Source organism: Oikopleura dioica, chromosome XSR (assembly GCF_907165135.1).
Source record: "Oikopleura dioica chromosome XSR, OKI2018_I68_1.0, whole genome shotgun sequence".
Lineage (NCBI taxonomy): Eukaryota > Metazoa > Chordata > Appendicularia > Copelata > Oikopleuridae > Oikopleura > Oikopleura dioica.
The window spans coordinates 10,161,739-10,179,504 of record NC_137294.1 but is presented as its reverse complement, the minus strand read 5'-3'; the positions used below and the strand labels follow the sequence as shown (position 1 = coordinate 10,179,504).

At 43.1% G+C, this 17,766-nt stretch overlaps 4 protein-coding genes across 8 annotated transcripts; 3 read left to right on the top strand and 1 right to left on the bottom strand.

Annotated features, from left to right (window-relative positions):
- Positions 1-433: 433 nt before the first annotated feature.
- Positions 434-2,230, top strand: LOC145710291 (metaxin-2 homolog). The gene is made up of 6 exons (XM_081788026.1): positions 434-588; positions 634-699; positions 936-1,149; positions 1,205-1,371; positions 1,603-1,844; positions 1,909-2,230. Exons 1-6 carry the CDS (start codon positions 514-516, stop codon positions 1,931-1,933), a joined length of 789 nt encoding a protein of 262 aa, XP_081644152.1. The 5' UTR covers positions 434-513; the 3' UTR covers positions 1,934-2,230.
- A 26-nt stretch (positions 2,231-2,256) lies between these two features.
- Positions 2,257-6,784, top strand: LOC145710290 (uncharacterized). 4 transcript variants are annotated; one of them, XM_081788024.1, is made up of 11 exons: positions 2,257-2,365; positions 2,736-2,848; positions 2,891-3,384; positions 3,430-3,569; positions 3,614-3,902; positions 3,966-4,390; positions 4,435-4,493; positions 4,530-4,742; positions 4,836-4,926; positions 4,969-5,091; positions 5,156-6,784. In XM_081788024.1, the coding sequence occupies exons 1-10, from the start codon at positions 2,303-2,305 to the stop codon at positions 5,068-5,070; spliced, it is 1,989 nt and encodes a 662-aa protein (XP_081644150.1). In that variant the 5' UTR covers positions 2,257-2,302; the 3' UTR covers positions 5,071-5,091; positions 5,156-6,784. The 4 variants fall into 4 exon arrangements, with proteins under 4 accessions (XP_081644150.1, XP_081644148.1, XP_081644149.1 ...); XM_081788022.1 differs by having other exon boundaries at positions 3,608-3,902; XM_081788023.1 differs by having other exon boundaries at positions 3,608-3,902; positions 4,435-4,494; positions 4,534-4,742.
- A 798-nt stretch (positions 6,785-7,582) lies between these two features.
- On the bottom strand, positions 7,583-8,863 carry LOC145710545 (uncharacterized). 2 transcript variants are annotated; one of them, XM_081788313.1, is made up of 4 exons: positions 8,507-8,863; positions 8,306-8,381; positions 7,986-8,259; positions 7,583-7,940 (listed from the first exon to the last, which is right to left on the bottom strand). In XM_081788313.1, the coding sequence occupies exons 1-4, from the start codon at positions 8,539-8,541 to the stop codon at positions 7,705-7,707; spliced, it is 621 nt and encodes a 206-aa protein (XP_081644439.1). In that variant the 5' UTR covers positions 8,542-8,863; the 3' UTR covers positions 7,583-7,704. The 2 variants fall into 2 exon arrangements, with proteins under 2 accessions (XP_081644439.1, XP_081644438.1); XM_081788312.1 differs by having other exon boundaries at positions 7,584-7,940; positions 8,306-8,384.
- LOC145710544 (uncharacterized) lies at positions 8,764-17,204 on the top strand. The gene is made up of 10 exons (XM_081788311.1): positions 8,764-9,202; positions 9,370-9,473; positions 9,543-9,683; positions 9,728-9,928; positions 9,969-13,269; positions 13,317-13,412; positions 13,456-14,466; positions 14,509-16,714; positions 16,757-16,809; positions 16,854-17,204. Exons 1-8 carry the CDS (start codon positions 8,822-8,824, stop codon positions 16,669-16,671), a joined length of 7,398 nt encoding a protein of 2,465 aa, XP_081644437.1. The 5' UTR covers positions 8,764-8,821; the 3' UTR covers positions 16,672-16,714; positions 16,757-16,809; positions 16,854-17,204.
- The last annotated feature ends 562 nt before the right edge of the window (positions 17,205-17,766 follow it).

Here is a 17,766-nt window from a genome sequence, read left to right as displayed (position 1 = left end):
AAATGGCTCCAAAAACTTCTACAACTAGGAAAATTTTTTTCACTCATCCAGTTATGCTGGTTCTACCAGAATATTAAGTTTAGGCTCTTAGCTATCTATAGAAGCAAAAATATTGGTGATTAAAAAGCCCCAAAAAAAGTAGATACGATTTGAAAATGGTCAAAAATAGCCATTTTCGCCAACTTTAATCACTTTGACGGCCTGTAATGCATAATCGAATGTTATGCTGGCAAGCTGATTCTACCAGAATTTGCTCCTTTTAAAGCGGGCTTTCTAATGCGCCTAAAACCAGCTTCCTACGTAAGCTCAAAAAAAAGTAGATAGAGGTCAAAGTTGGCGAAATCAGGGGGGGATCCCTTAACTGTCGGAAGACAGAAACCCTTCAATTATCGTACCCATGTCATTCTTCTGCTCGTTAAATTTCCATTGTTTTATGATAGCCGCTTAATTTCCAAAAACTTGCAGCTTTTACTATTACAAATTAAATTAAATTTCAATTTCCACTTTTCAGCAATGCCAGAGTACGACAGTCAAAAGGCCGCCAAAGCGATTGAAGGGGCGATCGATTTCGCTTCAGTGGGACTAAAAGTAATTCTCAACATCCGAATCAGCTCGATTTAGAGAAATCTTTAGCTCTTCGTCCCTTTCCAAAAGAAACAACAGCTGCTGGAGCAATCGGCCGACTGCATCGCCGTACAGGTAAATAAGACACGACCAGCTTAGCTCGGATACCTGTAAACAGAGTCGGGACAGGTTTTTTTAATTTGATTCGCTAGGAAGAAAATAAATTGTGATGGTAACTTTCGCAAAGCCGCTTTTCAGTTTCGTTAACCGATTTGGTTGAGGCTACTAAGAGAGTTTCTAAGGCAGGTTTTTTACACAGATTGCTGTGCTTAGACGAACAGACAAACAGAGATAAGAGACAGTAAGTTCAGACGCTGCTGAAGACACTCGGGATCGAGTTTCAAATCGTAGAAGCGGCGAACACAGAGTGGAGATCGAGAAACGGCAATGTTCCTGTCCTCTCCGACAAGTCGAAGATCTACTCTGGCGTCAAGGAGATTCAGGAAGTGTTGAAGAAGAAGGAGATCGTGCACACGCCCTCTCCCGAAGACAGTGATCTCGAGAAACGTCTCTTCAGTCTAATAGGCGAGGTTGATTCCTTCATTCAGCTTTTCTTTAAATACAGATTGAACCTCATAAGACGTCCTCAAGCGCGTGGAACTGTATCACTCATGGCTGGACCAAACGACTGTGCTCAATGTGACGAAGAAGAGATACACCGAACCACTGGATGTTTACTGGTTTTTCCGTGGGTTCGTGTTTAAAAATAGACGCGATAACGTGCTCAAACACCTCGCTCTCCACAATGTGAGTGAAGCCAAAAGCAATTATTAATCATAATTATCAACTTTGGACTCTCCAAAAAGCCGAGCCACTAAATAAAAACGGCTAGGAAAATAAAGAAAATTTACTGAATTCATTTGTCGCCAGGGGCATTGAAATTGCGATTGATCCTGATCCTCCTTCTTCGTGGGAGGCAGCTACATAAAAAGCGAAAAAGAGAGAAAAGACAAAACATGAATTAACGTTTTTTTTCAGTGGGACGTTATGACAAGAAAAGACGTACTCCGCGAGTTCGCAAATGTACTCGCTGTGTTTTCGGGTGTTCTTGGAGAGAAGACGTATTTATTCGGCGAGCGCATCTCCGAGCTCGACTGTTTGCTGTTCGGCCATTTATATGCGATTTTAACGACCAAGTACGTCGGCACTTTCGGCGGCGACCTGCAGCAAACCATCGCCAGATTCAACAACCTCATCAACCACACGAAAGAGCTAGATAGGAATGGATTCGCTTGCATTTCTTTCTCCAGAATTGAATGAAACAAGCACAAAATCCTTGTCAAGACTCTCCTGCTGGGGCCGTTTCTAGTCGCGGATATGCAATGAATCTCTTATTTATTCCCTCATCCAAATATGTTTCCTATTTATTCGTTCTCTGATATCTTCAATTACGCTCTCAATTCAGAGTTTCTGTTCCTCCGTGCGATTTATTCTAATTATCGCAGCTTCTACAAACCGTTGCTGTTTTCTGTTTTTAAGTGCGAGTTATACAGCTTACAAGAAAGTCGAGAAACAACTTGTTCTCAAAGCTTCAAGGAAAATGAGCTTTCATGTTGACTTTGTCTGCTGAATCTACTGAATCTGTTTTTTAAAAGAGTCTTCCTTATTTTCGTAATGCTGACAGTAATCCCTCAGTTTAGAATAAAAGTCGAATTCGGACTACGCTCAGCTGGCAACGATGAGGGGCGTATGGCTCCTGAGTTTCCCCCTCTTGAGTTCTGGCCAAGACAACACCGCTACTGTAAGTTTCCTTCATTACCATGGAAATGATAGTCGGTAAAATTTCATTAAAAGTTGAAAAATGCGTGATATCGTAAGAGGGAAAAATTTACAGACGTCTAAAAGCGACAGAGATTCTGTAAAACAGTCGTGGGACAATGAGCGATTTCGGTTTTATTTCGTATGATTTACGAAAGCATAATGCTCTATCGTGGGCGGTAAATCTATCGGGCGTGTATTTCCCTTGCCTTTTGCCGTTAGAATTAAAAGCTGAGGAGGCCATGCTAATAACTCTGCAAATTCTAAAGCTCGCTCTTGTACGTTTGGTCCTCTTCGTGTTAAGATTTTTCATAACATACAGAGAGTATTTCTTGAATAATTATCTTTTGTAGACGGATTTCTGCATCTATCAAGAGACTCCGGAAGACACGCCTGAATCAAGAAACATGAAAAAAACCATTGAAGATTATTTCGGCGCCAATTATTCGGCCGTGTGTGATTGGAGGTTAGTAAAAGATCCTTTTCATTTACGTACACTCGAGTTAAGGAACTACGTAATTGAGACTCAGAACTCGTCCGAGACAAACTCTTCGGGATCAGTCTCAGAAAAAACGGATAAATTCAAGTCTTTCGAAATCGATGAAAGTCCAGACAAGTACAGATTCAACATCAGCAGCCGTGAAGAATTCAAGGGCTATGGTTACTGTTACTATTCTCACGTTTCATGTCCGCTGGATAAATCCGACAACAAGCATCTCACACACGTTAAGTGCCAAGGATCTTTATGCAATCAAAAGTCAAAAATAGAGGCATTTTTTCAAATGGAAGAAAGCGAAGCTTACGAATTTCTAAAAGAAAAGGGTGTCAGATGCCAGGATCACATGGAAGATACACTTTCGAACCGTTGCTATTTCTGCAATCAAACGCATCGTGCTGAATTGGTGGCAGGAATGGATCCACTAATCGAGGAGTGCAAACAATTCTACGAGGAGTATAACATCACTAATCCTTCTGAACACACGCTCACTTATGTTATAATAGGTGCGCCCGTTTTATAGCATACAATTCCGATAAGATCTATTTTAGTGCTCTTGCTGGTGATTTGCGTGGCTATCTACTTTTCGCACATGTTTTTCTTGCGGCAAAAATACCCTGAGCAAGCAACCGAGGAGGAAAACCAAATGGACGACTTGGAATCGCAGCCCTTGGTCACTGATGAAGCCAAGGTAGATTTTGCGTGACTTCCATTCTTAGCTATTTCAAGTTTCAGGCGTACATTGAAGGGGATTATGCTCCCGTCAATGGCGACCTCTTCCCAGGCTATTTGGAGATCGACCCGACGAGTAAAACACGTAACTTCCGAGTATCAGCGGAGAAACTAGGCGACAAGCTCAAATTTATGCACAGTCTCGTCGAAGCCCAAAAGATACAGAAGGTTGCTTTTTTTTCCTCTTGGATGTTTTCCGAAGATGAAAAATACTTCTACATGACTGCTTTTAAAAACCTAATGCCATCGACACAGCTGGTCTCGCTACAGTGTAAGTTGCGTAGTCTTCAGTGTAAGTTTTTCTTCAACTGAACTCTATTTGTTGTTTTTTTCCATTCGATGAAAATTATTTCAGTTATAATCAACGCACGGGAAGCACGTGACCCAGTGCAAGTTGTTTCGATGGCGCGAGCGTTGACCTCGAAGCTGGCGACTGGTTCCCTCAATTCCTATTTCGCGAAGCTGCAAAAGCTCTGCCGCACAAATGACGTCAAGTCCGGAGTGGACACCATCTTCGAAATCTCACCCAAGAGCGTTCTTTTCGAAGTAACGCCGTCGGGCTTCATCAACAGCAATGTCCTTGAGCTGATCTTGACGCCCTTCAAAGATGATGAACCATCGCTCTACGGGAAATCATACGACATCTCATCTCCACACATTTACGTGAATAAGCATTTGATTGCTTCGTGTAAGGACGGGGAGGAGCATTTTGGCTATCAGCTCAAGAATATAATTGGACTGATAATGCAACTTATGCTCGGGAGAAATAGCGAAATTCTGGTAAGTAATCGTGTCGATGAAAATACAATAATCAATTGTCGTAGTACAAGCGGCACCCCTTCGTGAGTCTGATGAATCGTCTCAATCCCTCGCGTCAATCAAGGTAAGAATCCTTTTTTAGGGAGTAGCTAACTTTCAGTGGGCTTGGACTTTCTGCTGGCGAGTCCTCCTCAGACTCCTCAGCACCGGACGTATCTGAAGACCAAGGCGGCAATCACCAGCTTTGCACCTTCTCCGATATACTGAACAGAACGTGCGAGTTCCGACAAGTCGAAGAGCTTGGCCTCGCTGAGTACTTCTGTTACATCGAAGAAGCCCAACCGTTGGCCGAAGACACTGAAAAAGGCCTTATGTACGGGCTTATAATCGTCTCTTTTGAGTCGTTAAGCATATGATACATTTACGGTTAATTCGAGTTGAAAACACTTTGATAAGCTTCGCAAAGGGGACATGCGGCGCGCGTGCGACCAAAATACACACACAACTTCGAAGAGCTTCGCAACCAAGTCAGCTGGGAGTTGGCTGACGATCTCATGGTGAGATATCTCAGTAAATTGGAATTCTATTTTCGCATTCAGGATCTGGACAAGCGATTATGGGAACATTCCTTACTTTGGGGTCCGCTCAACGAATGGCTCAAGAGCCTAGTAATAAACCACCTACAGCCATCCGAATCATAAACCAATCCAGTCAATCTAAAGCTTGGGATCAGCTGATTCTCTCTACTCTTAGTAAATTGAATAGAATTATGATCCCGTTGGGTAGACATTGCTATTCCACTTCCGCGCGATATCCCTCACGGCCACGACCACCGCAGTTTGGGTGACTTGCAGTTTTGAACGATTTTCTGCGCCTTCTTGGCTTAGGAGACTGAGCAGTAAGAAGACTTACTGGGTGCATCCGATCAAAAGCAGCTCACGCGAACTCCAACAAACTCATCGACCCTAAAGTGGCCTTGTGACGGTGATTCCAAAACAGCAACAACTACAAACCCGCCAGCTTACGCATGAATCCACGATATCCAATTCCTAGAGAAAGACTCGTCTCTCGTGCTCCTCCATATTTTCAAACCGCTGAAAATATATCTTCATCCCTAAAAATACCCAGTAAATGCCTTCCAAGAGCATAAAACAATATCTACCCTCCACCCCTTATTTATCCCCAATTAACTGACATTTATCTGACCCTTATTTGATCTGACTTTGAAACGCGCTTCCAAAAAGATATAAAATGTGGTTTATTGTCAATGCAAGTTTACTATGCCATCGAAAGTCACATCATTACTGCACTTTCGGAGAATTCTCGACTGTAAATTCCCTTTTATTTTTGTCATTATCTTCCATTTACGAAATTGATCACTTGCGCAGTCGAGTCTGCGCCCTGGCAATTTGCACTTATTTCATTTATTGCTTCTACTAAAATTGACCTAAGCAAATTCTGAACAGATAACAAGTGTTTTTCTCATATTTATTACCTTGACCATCCCACTAGTTCCAACCCTTGCATCCAAAGCGATTTCTTATGTACGAATAGAAACAAAAGTATCATCGTATCCCACAAATATAATAATAGTTTGCTCTCTTTCTAACGAAAAAGAGGGCAAAGCTTGAGATACACTAACTTTCCTGACGTTTCATTCTTTCAACAGCATCAACAGAGTTTTAGTTATATCAAAACTCAGACTCAACTCCTGAAACTTTTACATTTTTCACAAGTCCTGAACCGTTCAAAACTGATTTTTAACTGCACTTATGGAAAAAAGAAAAACAATATAATTTTAATGTATTTAACAATTCTATATTTTTTGAAAAGAACTCCCTGTTTACTTAAATTTAGATATATCACTCTCTTTTGCGAAAGAAATCAAGGAAGACCTACCAAAGTCTTTTATATTTTTTCATTTCAATAGCATTCGGATTTCCTTAACTGACCCAATTCTTTCAAGAATAATATTAATTGCCGCACCAACTTCCAGTTCCATAAGCCTTAAGTTCTGCCCATCATAAATATCTCTAATCTATGCGTATTCTAGTTCCGAGATTCGGAACTTTTGAAAAAACCGACCGGTCTATCTCCGTTCTCATGCATTTTTGAGATCGCGGACGGTGCCTGTAGCTTGACTGTATACTTGCCAGCCTCGGAGCTCGCTAAAACTATTCTAGCCAGGTTTGGCTGGTCCTTTCGGCCCCTTTCTTATTCTCTTCTTGACACTTCAAAGTTCGATATGAAATTGATTTTATTTATCTCTTTTGCCATATCATCTATTTATCAGCCCTGACATGTATTTTTGTTTGTTTTAGCAAGTAAAGTAAGCTTTGAAAATAACTGCAAAACTAGTCTTTCAACCTCAGACCAGCTCAATTATTATGTTCTGACCGTGAAAATTTAGTGAAAATTATTTCAAATTTTATTTTTCAGAACGCCAGCGGGAGCATAGTCAAGAGTTGTACTTGAAAACGAGAGAACAAAGATTTCCAACGGTGGAAAATCTTTTTATAGCGAAAAAACTCCGAAAAATGATCAAAAATGGTGTGTTTTTGAGTTTGGAGAAGAAAAAGCGAAAATTCTCTAGAACATGGGTTGTTTTCAAGCCAAAGTTGGGAAATTCGTCAGTTCGCCATTTGTCGTCCAACAGGTAAGACGCTTTTGCGATTTTTCAGCTTTTGCTGCCGAGTCCGGCGGAGCCCTCGATTTTTTAAATTTGATTTTCAACTTTTTTATTTTAGAATTCGCGATCCACGATTTATCAGAGCCCCTCCCTCTGCGGGTCTCTTCGGCGAAGGGGCATTGCGAGATGCTCTTTCACCGAAGGGCCGAAACGAGAGGGAACCGAATCAATGAAGATGATCCAGTGGGCCTAACTGTCCTCGAAACGCCCGCTGGTCTCCTCTCCAACGATTTTGCCCACTCCGAGAGATGCTAGAAGAGAGTGGGCGAAGAAAAGTCTGCGGCTAGTCCGCAGCAGAAAGTAAAAAGACGCCCAGCGCCGGGCGAGCCCGACTTCGTGTGTCCCACGAAGTTGAATCTTGTACTTACGCCTAATTAGGTGGATCGTGTTTGTACAATTCCTCGAAAAGGGACACACAAGTTCTTATTTATTCCTGTACGGAATCAAATAAAATCTGAATTCAAGCAGCAATACGCTTGAATCCATTTATAAAATTTTAATTCAATAAAACTAAAGCAGTCACTCTTGAAGTGATTGCTCTAGTCTTGTCTTGTCTTTATTTCTTGCAGGCTATATTTTGTTTGAACTTGCGGTTAAGTGTAGGTAGAAAACGGTCGTTTCGGAGACGAATGGTTTTATGAGTGTGTTAGCGAAGCGAGGGACAGAGTCGATGTAAAATTTGTCTGATGCTGGTGACAGAACGGTTAGATTGGTCAGAAGTGACAGTTGCATTTGACTTTCGTTTTGGCAAGCTCTCTCGGGTCGACTCGTCTAAAGTCTCGCGCTCTCGACCGTGCTGTCCGACAACCATCGGCGCAGATATCAGCTTCCTCATCTTCTCGGGCCTTTCCGAGTTCGAGAGACTCCTCGGCCTCTGCAGCGCTAAACATTGTTGCTTTACAAACGCAGCAGTGACTCGTTTTCTACCTTGAGTGCTCTTGTACTGTGCAGAGATGAAGTCTCTGTTCTTTGATGGAAGGCGAGGACGCTGCCCTCGTTGATTCCGAGGACGGAAACGATCCAAGGAGTTGTCCGTAAACCTCACTTGCGAAAGAGCCGACATTTGATGCGATCGGTCATTCGGTGTACCGGTGTTCGAGTCCAGTTCGCTCAGTCTCCTCGGCCGCGTGGTCAACGCATTTTTGATGTACTTATCAAAATGGTGGCTATCGCGATTCGCAAAGCTCTGGATCGAGCCCACCTTCAAATTTAAATAAAGTCGCGAGGCTTGAATTATCAAAAGAAACCTGCCGGCAGTTTTGTTCTGGTGACAAAGTGTAGCTTCTCTGCCGTGTTAACACATTTTTGCTCTTCTTCGGCTTTCTACTTAGACGGAATGAATTAGATGACTTCTAAAGTCCGTTCCTCTCATACAAAGAGCGGTTTCTTCCTTGATTCCACAAACCAATCTTGACAATTTTATTTCAAGTCGCTAATTCATCCCGTAATTTGTAGTTTTCCGTGGCGTCCCAGCTCTGCCCATACTCTCTTTATAAAAAATGCGTCTTTTACTGATTCAAATCGTTAATGACTGGCGAAAGCGAAACATTTTTCAAGAAGCAGAAACTGCCAACTGATTTCCCGATTTTATCTACGCAAATTGATCCAACATCAGTCCCGAACACAAACCGATTCATGCTATTCTTAGCGATGAAGAACCCCTTCATACAGTCGATTTTATTTATGACTGAGATAGATGAAATCAATGAGGCATTATTATTGTTGAGTTTTTTCGTTTTTACTCAATTAGCATTAATCTGAAAATGGTGACTCGAGCCTGGAAGGGCTACGTTTCCCCGGGTATATTTTTCGCGGAAGAAGAAGGCAAGATTGGCGAGAATTTCAAGCTTAGCGGGATTGAGTGCTTTTGGCGCGCGATTGGTCAAAAAATAGTTCATCCAGCTGGACGCGGCGCCAAGCGCGCTCATTTAAAAAAAGGGAAGAATCTCTGGTCCTCATTTTTTAGCGATCAGGAAGAAAGAGCAGCTCGTAGAAGTTGGGCGGAGTTTCCGCTCAACGAAGAAATGAAACCGTCTCCCCTGAAAGAAACAACGCACGATGAAAACTCTATCGACTCCAATTTAAACCTTCGTGATGCCAAATCTCAACGCATAATCGAAAATGCCTGCAAATCATTTCTCAAGGTAAAATTTGTTAAAATGACGAAAGAATAGCGGTGTTTTTGAATGTTTCACCTTGGCGAGGCTTTTCGAGAACATGCCCAAGTTACTTATTTATTTCGCTCCTTTTCAATCATTCCCTTGCTAGAGAATCCCCTTAGTACCTAAAAAAACGCTGAAATATTTATCAGAGCATGTCCGAAAACGCAACTTCGGGAAATCCCCCGTCCACGGATAAAAACGAAACACCTCCAAAGTCGACGCAGGTTCAGCTTTTCAATGTTGCTTCGAAAAGGACCGGATTTATTTGCTTTATAATTTTCAAAACATGTTTTCTTCGGAACAAGTAAAACCCGGATAAAAGCGATCTACTGTTAGTTGATGGAAAAGTAACCGAGATTCTTGACTTTTTGAAGTCCCTTACCGCCAAAGTCGACGATTTGACTACTTATGTCAAAAAGAGAGACGACTTGTGTATTTGCAAATCAACGATTCTAGGAGAAAGGTATGTAATACAATCAGATTGTAAGCCTAAATACTCTTTCTTAGCCCGGATGAAGTAAGAAACCCAAATGAGCCTGCCAGCAGCTCCTTTTCGAAAACAACACTTCCAACAAAACCGGTCGGACAAAAACTTATTCACGACACTCTGGATAATCTCACAGACACTGATTTTCCAGACGTGCTTCAGGAACTGATCAACAAGAGTGGCGGTGTTTCGGGCATGAAAGACAAAGGAAATATCGACAAGTAAGTAATCTTCCAAAGCCATTTATTATAAGTTTTTCAGGATCAACACCGATGCGTTTTCCGACGAAGTGATGCAGCAGTATTTGCAGTTCAAAGCAGACGTAGCAGGAGATGCGATGATTCGGCAAACAGGCAATGCGAAGAAACACTTTCTACGTCAAGAAAATCTCGCTAGAAAGCAGAATTTTCCAAAGCCAAGGAAACCGACCCCCTCTAAAGCGAAACAAGTAGCAAATAAGCATGTTCCAACGATAGATCTATCATCCGAACCGGATAAAACGATAGATCTCACCCTAGAAGACGTTGCTCCAATTAATGCATTGGTGGAAAAGACAGCCGAAGCAACGCCAAGCTCTGCCAAACGAGATTCAGGGGCGACTTCTTCCGCTGAAAATATTGAGGTCTTCCCAGGTCAGCCAGCGATCGTTTCCCAGGAAGTACCTCTGACCGTTACTCAGCCGACCTCTGAACCAGCTGTCATTGTCCAGTCGACCACACTGCCAGCAAAATGCCTTGAAAATATGAATTTGAAGGAGGTGCAAAAGGCTCTCCTTCCTGAAAACTTCGAGTTGACATTCAAACCGCGTGGACCTCGCAATGTTCGAATTCCGACGAAGAAAGAAGGAGAGGATCCAAAAGAAGATGCAGTGATGCATTTCATGTCTAATTTGGATGGCCTCAAGGTCAAGAAGTGTTTCTTAAGCCGAAATGGACATCTGGATAAGGAAAAAGTGCACACTTGTGAACCCCGACCGATTCCCTCAAAACCTTCCAAGCTTGAAGGTTTGAAAATGAAGGTAGACCCTGGATCCATGTTCCTAGAGTCCAGAAAGCGTAAGAGTACTCAGCCACAGAAGAGTACTCAGCCACATAAGAGAACTCAACCACAGAAGAGCTCTCAGCCACAGAAGAGTTCTCAGCCACGTAAAAGTTCTCAGCCAGTGAAACCCCCGGCGAAATCTGCTTCAAAACGCAAAGCCCCGAAAAAAACTGCTCCGAAACCTCCTGTTGAGAATATTCCGAGCTGCGTCCCGATTGCTAACCCGCCACCTGAAGAACTATTTCAACAACCAACGACTACCGCCCAACCTTCTATTGATGAGCCTGTGAAACAGCAGGAGTATAAATTCGTTTACGATCCCAGACCGACAACAACCGATGCTGATGAATGGAATACAGAGAACGGCGACTTTCTCACATTCATTGACTCTGGCGATCCACTTTCTGATCCAATAAAAAGAGTCGTCTCGCAAGGAGAAGGATTGAATCTTCCGTTCAAACTTCGTCGAAAATTCCCATATGTCAAATATCCGATTTTAAATCCGTCGAGAAAAACTCATCCACGAATTCTTCGGCCTCGGCCTACTCCGGGAAATCGACTGAAAGACCTGTCTAAAAGAATGTTGCCCGACGACCAAGTCATTGATGATCAAGATGTTCTGATTTTGGAAAGAAAAGCTGATGGGTCTTTCAAAGTCACTTCTAAAAAGTCTATGAGTTCGGCTGAGGCGCACAACAACTTGCCTTCCCAACAGAATGATTGCAAGCCTTATGAGTACCGTCCACTGCCACTTGAGAGCAATGAGCCACCAGAGGAGATAAATTTGCTCGATATTTACTCAGCAGATGCTATAGCGCCGCCGATCGAGTACGTTTTCGAACAAGACTTTCCACTGCCTCCTCCCCCGACAACACCTCCACGAAACGTCATTCCCGATGAATTGATGGGTGCACCAAGTGAATCTAATCCTGCTCCTCTCAATCTTGACTTTTTGAAAAATCTGAAAACACCAAGTAAAACGATTGACTTCTTCAATGGTAGAGATCCCAACACTTCTCCAATCCCTACTCAAAATAACTCTGAGGAAGTACCGAAAAAGTCAAATGACGATCCGATTCCAGACCCTGGGCAAGACAAAACTCTGCTGACGCCGCCGCATTCTAGCTCGGAAAACGCATCAACAAAGGATGGTATAACTGCGAGTGAGAGTTCCACGGTTGTTCAAACACCCTCAGAAGAAAGACTCGGAGTTGCACTAAAATCTATGGCCGGTGACTTTGATAATTTCGACATTCCGGTTGTTGGAGTTCGTCAGCTGAAAGAGAGTAAAACCACTTCTGATAATACGCCGATCTCAAAAGAAGTGATTCCGCAAGAACAACGTCTTATCGTAACTGAAAGTGTTGAAAACGAGCGAAAAGGTGATGACGCTGGCGAGAATTCCAAATGTCAACCACAAGAAGAGAAGGCTACCGAAGAAATAACATCGTCAGACAAGGCAAAATCATCTGTCAGTGAGCCTTTGCGGCCAATTGAAGAGAATCATAGTCAGGAGAAGGCGACAAAGCCAGCTGGAGAAATTCTTGAAAAACCGTCTGTAGCGCCGGAGCGTTCGCCTAACTCAATGAATGAGAATTCTTCCGATGATAAAGTCGAGAAGCAGCCAGAAGATCGTGAAAAAGATCTGCAAAAGTCTACAGAAACCAACTCGACCGAGAACTTTTCTCAGCTTTTCTCCGGTGTTAACTCTTCAACCGAAATGCAGAACATTGAAGATGCGGCTATCGGCCTTCTTATGTGTCAGAAAATGTCCTCAATGAAGGAGTGTATCAAAGGCAATGAAAACAGTCTAGAAGGATCCGACAGACAATCTCTAGAACACAAAAAGGAGCAACAAACAGAGGATCCACGAGCTGCTGCTACTCTCGACAGTTGCGATAAAACCCTCGTCGGAACAAACGGAATATTGGCTAAACCTGCTGAAAAAATTGACGCTATGTCTTCGTCGGAAAATAGCGTTCCAAATAGCGATGCTCGTTCGAACATTTCCCAAAGTACTGATTGCAAGGAACGCCCCGTCTTTCTTCCTGCAGAAGAAACGACTGAGAAGGCAGCTATTGAAACTGTTATCTCTGAATCGCAGCCTAGGGATTCATCTGAGAAGGCAACCGATATTTCTCCGGAAGAAAGTGTTGCTTCCTTACAGGAAACGGCGACGGCACCAACCGAAGAAAAAACAAAGAAACTTCCGGTTTCTCCGGACAAACCTCAAGACAATACGATGGACATGTCCGCTCTCGTTAGCCCAGCAACTTTGGAATATCTTTGGTCCAACAGTGTCATCGACACTCCGCTCCTTCAAGAACTCGCTGCGTCTAAAGGCACCCAAGAAGAAACACCCAAGTGTGGAGAAGCAGATACATCCCATGACGCGCAAAACGCTAGAGTTGAAGCTGTAAGAGTAAACCTTTTCAACAACGAACAGGGGACAAACGAAGCAGATGTGAGCCAGGCTACGAAGCCAACGGATAACTCCAGCAACCAAAGCTCAGTTGAATCCGTGAGTGAATGAATGCTGTTAATTTATCTTTACCTAATTATATTAAGGCATTTGCTTCAACACATTTACTCAAGCATCAAATTAATGCGGGAAAAGACGATACGAGCAGAGCCACAGGATCCGATAAAGCGGAAACCATCTTGGTAAACAAATCGGTTCTAGAGAATCATTATCATTGTATTTTAGTTAAATATCCCAAAAGAAGCCCAAGAATGTAGATCTTCTGGTGTTCCTGAGGAAGATCGTTGCAATGAAGCGCAATTAGAAAACAAGGAGACTGAAGCTGCTCAAAGCTCCCTTCTCCCAAAAATAGAGGCTGCAACTCAAGATAGCGAAAGCTGCAACACGGATAGTCCTGTGCCTCCGATTTTTCCACAGGTCCAAGAAGAACCACTTGACTTGACAGTTGATAAATCATCGAACAGTCCAGTAGCTGCTAATGAATCTGTCATTGAACAGGAAGGTATTATTATGCCAACAAACATGCTTCATGATGATGCGATGAAATTGAACTATGGATACGATTCCGTGAGAGATGAGCGAACCGTTGGCCATAGTCAGAACTTTTTCGATGAATACTCTGGTCTCGACGAGCCTCCACCCGGCAACTTTTGTGCACCTCCTTCTTCCACATATTTGACCCCTCTCTGGCCACGAGTTCATCGTCAGAACAGGAATGAAGCTTCGTGGACCACAGTTCCAAACGAAGTACCATCAAATATTCCGGAACAATCGGCAGCTGTTGACCACCGGCAAATGGCTGGCCCCTCGGTTTCTAAAGTAGCCGAACCAGAGGTGACTGGTTATGACACACCCAAAAGCTCAGAGGATCTTATCGTAGATGGAACACGAAGTCAAAACGAACACCTGTTTACACGTCCAGCAGGCAGAAGAAACGATATCGATGGGAATAAGCAAGCCAAACTGAAGCGTAGAAAGCCGAAGAAGCTGCGGAAAAATAAGAAAAAGTTCAAAAAGGGATCGCATCAATCAGATGACGAAGATCTTGATCAGACAGCAGATTCATCCTTCGATTCATCTATGGATTCCTCGTTCGACACTTCAATGGACTCTTCTTTGGAGGAAGAAAATGATCACGACGATGCTCAGCCGAAAAATCTGAGCACTATAATGGAAGAGAGCGTTCGTGACGATGAAAGAGATGGGCCGGTGCCTCTCAAAAACGCAGAAGATCAGGTAGATTGTATATAGATTTCCTCAGCGCAATATTTATCTCAGGTTCCGGCGTCTCTGGGCTTAACATTAAGTCAATCAAGTGTTTCGTCGACTGAAAACGCACTTTCGCCTCCACGTGATCAGTCGAAATTTACTGTTATATACGAAGCGCCACTAGAAGAGAATCAAGATCCGTCCGACTCGGATTCCTCAATCAATTCCTCTTCTGACGAGGAGTTAGAAGTTGGAAATGAATCAGGTCGAAGTTCATGTGTAGAAGCCTGCATCAAAAACAAAGCCCAGCCATCAGAAATGATGAATTCACTTGTAGCGCCAAGTCTCGACGTTTTGTTGGAACGTGGAGCATCTTATTCAAGTCTTATCGATACCGTCTCAGGTGAAGAAAGTCAGGATGAGGCGAAAAACCCGGATTTATCAACCTCTTTCGATGCAGATGGAGAAGAGTCGGAAATTTATGTGTCTTCCAGCTCTGACGAAGAGAGCGATGATGATGTTTACTCGTCTGCAGAGTTGGAAAAGAAAAATCCAGCTGCGCAGACGACTATCAAAGTCCGTACTATCTCGACGGAGTCAAGTCCAAAGGAACTTGGTACTTCTTCTGACCTTAAACCATCAATGGATGACGTTTCCTTGAAAAGTCGGGAAAACGTCAGGAAAAATTTGGCAAAGCTTCAAGAAATGGATGATACAGATGTATTTTTCAACACCGGCACTAGTGGCTCTCAAATGTTGCCTTTTGATCAGCTTGATACGAAAGAAAGAATCAAGTTTCTCGATAAAAAAGATAGTTTGGAAACCGATAATGGGCGAAAAAGAAAGCATCCATCGAGTTCTGATGATACTGGAAGCAGCGTTCATGAAGAATACTGCTTGATTTCGGATGTAAAGCGAAGACGAGAAGAGCTTGCGCATCAAATTCAAATCGAGTTTTCGACAATGGAAGAGGAGCTCGCGGCGAATGAGTCGGATTCAGGTTCTGATCCTCCTGGCTGGGATTCTACACTTGACGAAGAATCTTTACCTGAAGATTCGAAGGCTGTTCCACCAAAGGACGATTCGGGAAAAGGCTCTAATTCGGCGGAGAATCCGTCGGAGATGAAAATGAACGCCGAAGAACGTCCTGTCGACGACGAAATCGAGTCACGAATAGGATTCGACTGTGACCTCGAAAACCGACGCGAGAAAATGTCTCCTGAAGAAAAGAAGGCATTCGATGCTATGATCATCGAGGTTGGCTTAGATCTCTCGATGGACTCCACGATGGAAGGGGATATTCCTTCTGATACGAACAAAGTGATTGAATCTTCCACGATCTCAAAGGAACCGGCGACTAAGGAAAAATCAAACCCGGCTTCGCCAGACAAACCTGAAGAAACTACGATGCCATCGTCGATGGACACCTCCGCTCTCGTTAGTCGTGCAACTTTGGATATCCCTTCTGATACGAAAACAGTGGCTGAATCCTCCACGATCTCGCGAAAAATAAACGATAATAAAGATAATCGTAGTGGTTCAAAAACCCCTACCAAAGATTATCCTGAGCCTGTTGAGACGGAAGAAGGTGAAATACCTGAAAGTCCATGCAAACCTGCTTCTACCGAGCGAAAGAAAAGTCGTGAAGCGAGCCCTGAGCGACGCCGTCGTCGGGATTCTCGTGAGAGATCTCCCAGATCAAAACGACCTGGCAACCGTGATGGAAGAAACCAAGAGAAACAAAGAAAGCGTGAAAGCCCGCGCCGTCATGAGAGGAAGCGACGAGATAGTGATAGAAAGCACTCCACGGGGTCCAGCCGACGAAGCTCTCCTCAGAGAAATGTGAGAAATCGACTTGGAAGTCGCGACGATTCGGCCCGTCATGAAAGCCGTCGTGGAAGTCGAGATGAGATTGACCGTCGTCGAAAAAGGGATGACAAAAGCCGTCGCCCTAGTCGAGATGATACCGGCCCGAGAAATAGTCTTCATCCTCCACGTTTGAGAGAAGCAAGTCCGATCTTGCCAGATAAGGCTGACCAAAAAGGCAAGGCGAAGAAAAAGTGGACTGCAAAGAAGCGAGGACCCAAAGCATCGAAAAATTATGAAAGAAGTAGGACTTCTACACCACTCGCCGATGCGCGAAAACCTTCAGCATCGAGTAGCACGAAGACAGTTCAAAGTCAACCAATTCCCAAGGAAGAAACAACACGCGAAAGTTCCCCATCAATCTGAAATTGCTATCGATGATTCAGCCAAAGAAGCCTTAAAAATTCTGGTACTTTAGCATTGCTCATCAAATCTTGATAAATATTTTTAGTTCATCGAAATTCCTCTTTAGTTTCGCAACTATTTGTAAGAAAGCAAAATATTGTAAGTTATATTTTTCTGTTGTCTTCTGTAACAGTTATTCTTAGTTTACTATTGACACATAATCAACGAAGCCGCGACAGCCCACATTCGAGTTCAAGAATCCGCATGAATGAAAACCCGCACCTGCCTCTTGGCTTCATATACTGCCATTTACACGTTCCATTTACCTTTGATACATATTTTTTAGAGTCGTTAGCTTTTTAGTTCCGTAGAAATGACCATCATCGACGATGATTTATCGTAAAATATATATTTATTTGTTAAACTTACTATCTAACCCGGAAGGCAGCGACACAGAGTCTTAATGAGTTCAAACTTTTACTTTCTAAGCTTTTAGTTGAGCTCATTCGGCTCTGCATACTTTAACCATTCCTCAAAACGCAAAAACTCATGAATAAAACACAAAAAAAATATTATGTTGTTGAGTTGTATTGACATTTGTACAGGTTTTATATGGCATGATTAAAGATGATAATGGCGAGTATTTACAATGGAAAATGTTTGTTACAATATTCAACAATCATTGTATCTTCTTCTTCTCTCGCGAAACGGGCGAAGGTTTCCTCTTTGTATAGGCTGTAAATCTTCTCAGCAAGTGGATTCTGGATGAATCTTATCTGGGTTGTATTTAATTGTTAGCTTCTACTGCAATAGTCTACTAGGTAGCATATAGAATTGATTCACAAAGTTGGTCCTAGAAGAGAACCAACGTATGAAGAACCCATTTCCTTTTTACTGGCTTGAGGAAGTGTTCGCTCCCGAAATAATCGTCGCTTCTAGCTTCGGCTATCCTTCGCAAAACTGATATCAAATCCAATTCTGCGTAGTAGGCGGGATCTGTTCTTCGTCCGATTTGCCAGCTAGTATATCTTGGGTCTTTGCTGCCAAAGAACTTCGCGATCGCCGGACTCGACCGAGCAGCTGCAGCGTGCTCTAAGAAAGTCGAACTCCTGCGCA

What these genes read in the sequence shown, in the direction of transcription:
- LOC145710291 (XM_081788026.1), top strand. Translation starts at nt 514, where the DNA reads ATGCCAGAGTACGACAGTCAAAAGGCCGCCAAAGCGATTGAAGGGGCG. An exon ending in ACGTCTCTTCAGTCTAATAG is followed by an intron (nt 1,150 to 1,204) that starts GCGAGGTTGATT and finishes GAACCTCATAAG; the next exon opens with ACGTCCTCAAGCGCGTGGAA. An exon ending in AACACCTCGCTCTCCACAAT is followed by an intron (nt 1,372 to 1,602) that starts GTGAGTGAAGCC and finishes GTTTTTTTTCAG; the next exon opens with TGGGACGTTATGACAAGAAA.
- LOC145710290 (XM_081788022.1), top strand. Translation starts at nt 2,303, where the DNA reads ATGAGGGGCGTATGGCTCCTGAGTTTCCCCCTCTTGAGTTCTGGCCAA. An exon ending in TCGGCCGTGTGTGATTGGAG is followed by an intron (nt 2,849 to 2,890) that starts GTTAGTAAAAGA and finishes ACTCGAGTTAAG; the next exon opens with GAACTACGTAATTGAGACTC. An exon ending in AGTTGGCTGACGATCTCATG is followed by an intron (nt 4,927 to 4,968) that starts GTGAGATATCTC and finishes TTTCGCATTCAG; the next exon opens with GATCTGGACAAGCGATTATG.
- LOC145710545 (XM_081788312.1), bottom strand. Translation starts at nt 8,541, where the DNA reads ATGGGCAGAGCTGGGACGCCACGGAAAACTACAAA. An exon ending in ACGCCACGGAAAACTACAAA is followed by an intron (nt 8,385 to 8,506) that starts TTACGGGATGAA and finishes ATTCCGTCTAAG; the next exon opens with TAGAAAGCCGAAGAAGAGCA. An exon ending in CAGAACAAAACTGCCGGCAG is followed by an intron (nt 8,260 to 8,305) that starts GTTTCTTTTGAT and finishes TTAAATTTGAAG; the next exon opens with GTGGGCTCGATCCAGAGCTT.
- LOC145710544 (XM_081788311.1), top strand. Translation starts at nt 8,822, where the DNA reads ATGGTGACTCGAGCCTGGAAGGGCTACGTTTCCCCGGGTATATTTTTC. An exon ending in ACCAAAGCTCAGTTGAATCC is followed by an intron (nt 13,270 to 13,316) that starts GTGAGTGAATGA and finishes AATTATATTAAG; the next exon opens with GCATTTGCTTCAACACATTT. An exon ending in TCAAAAACGCAGAAGATCAG is followed by an intron (nt 14,467 to 14,508) that starts GTAGATTGTATA and finishes TATTTATCTCAG; the next exon opens with GTTCCGGCGTCTCTGGGCTT.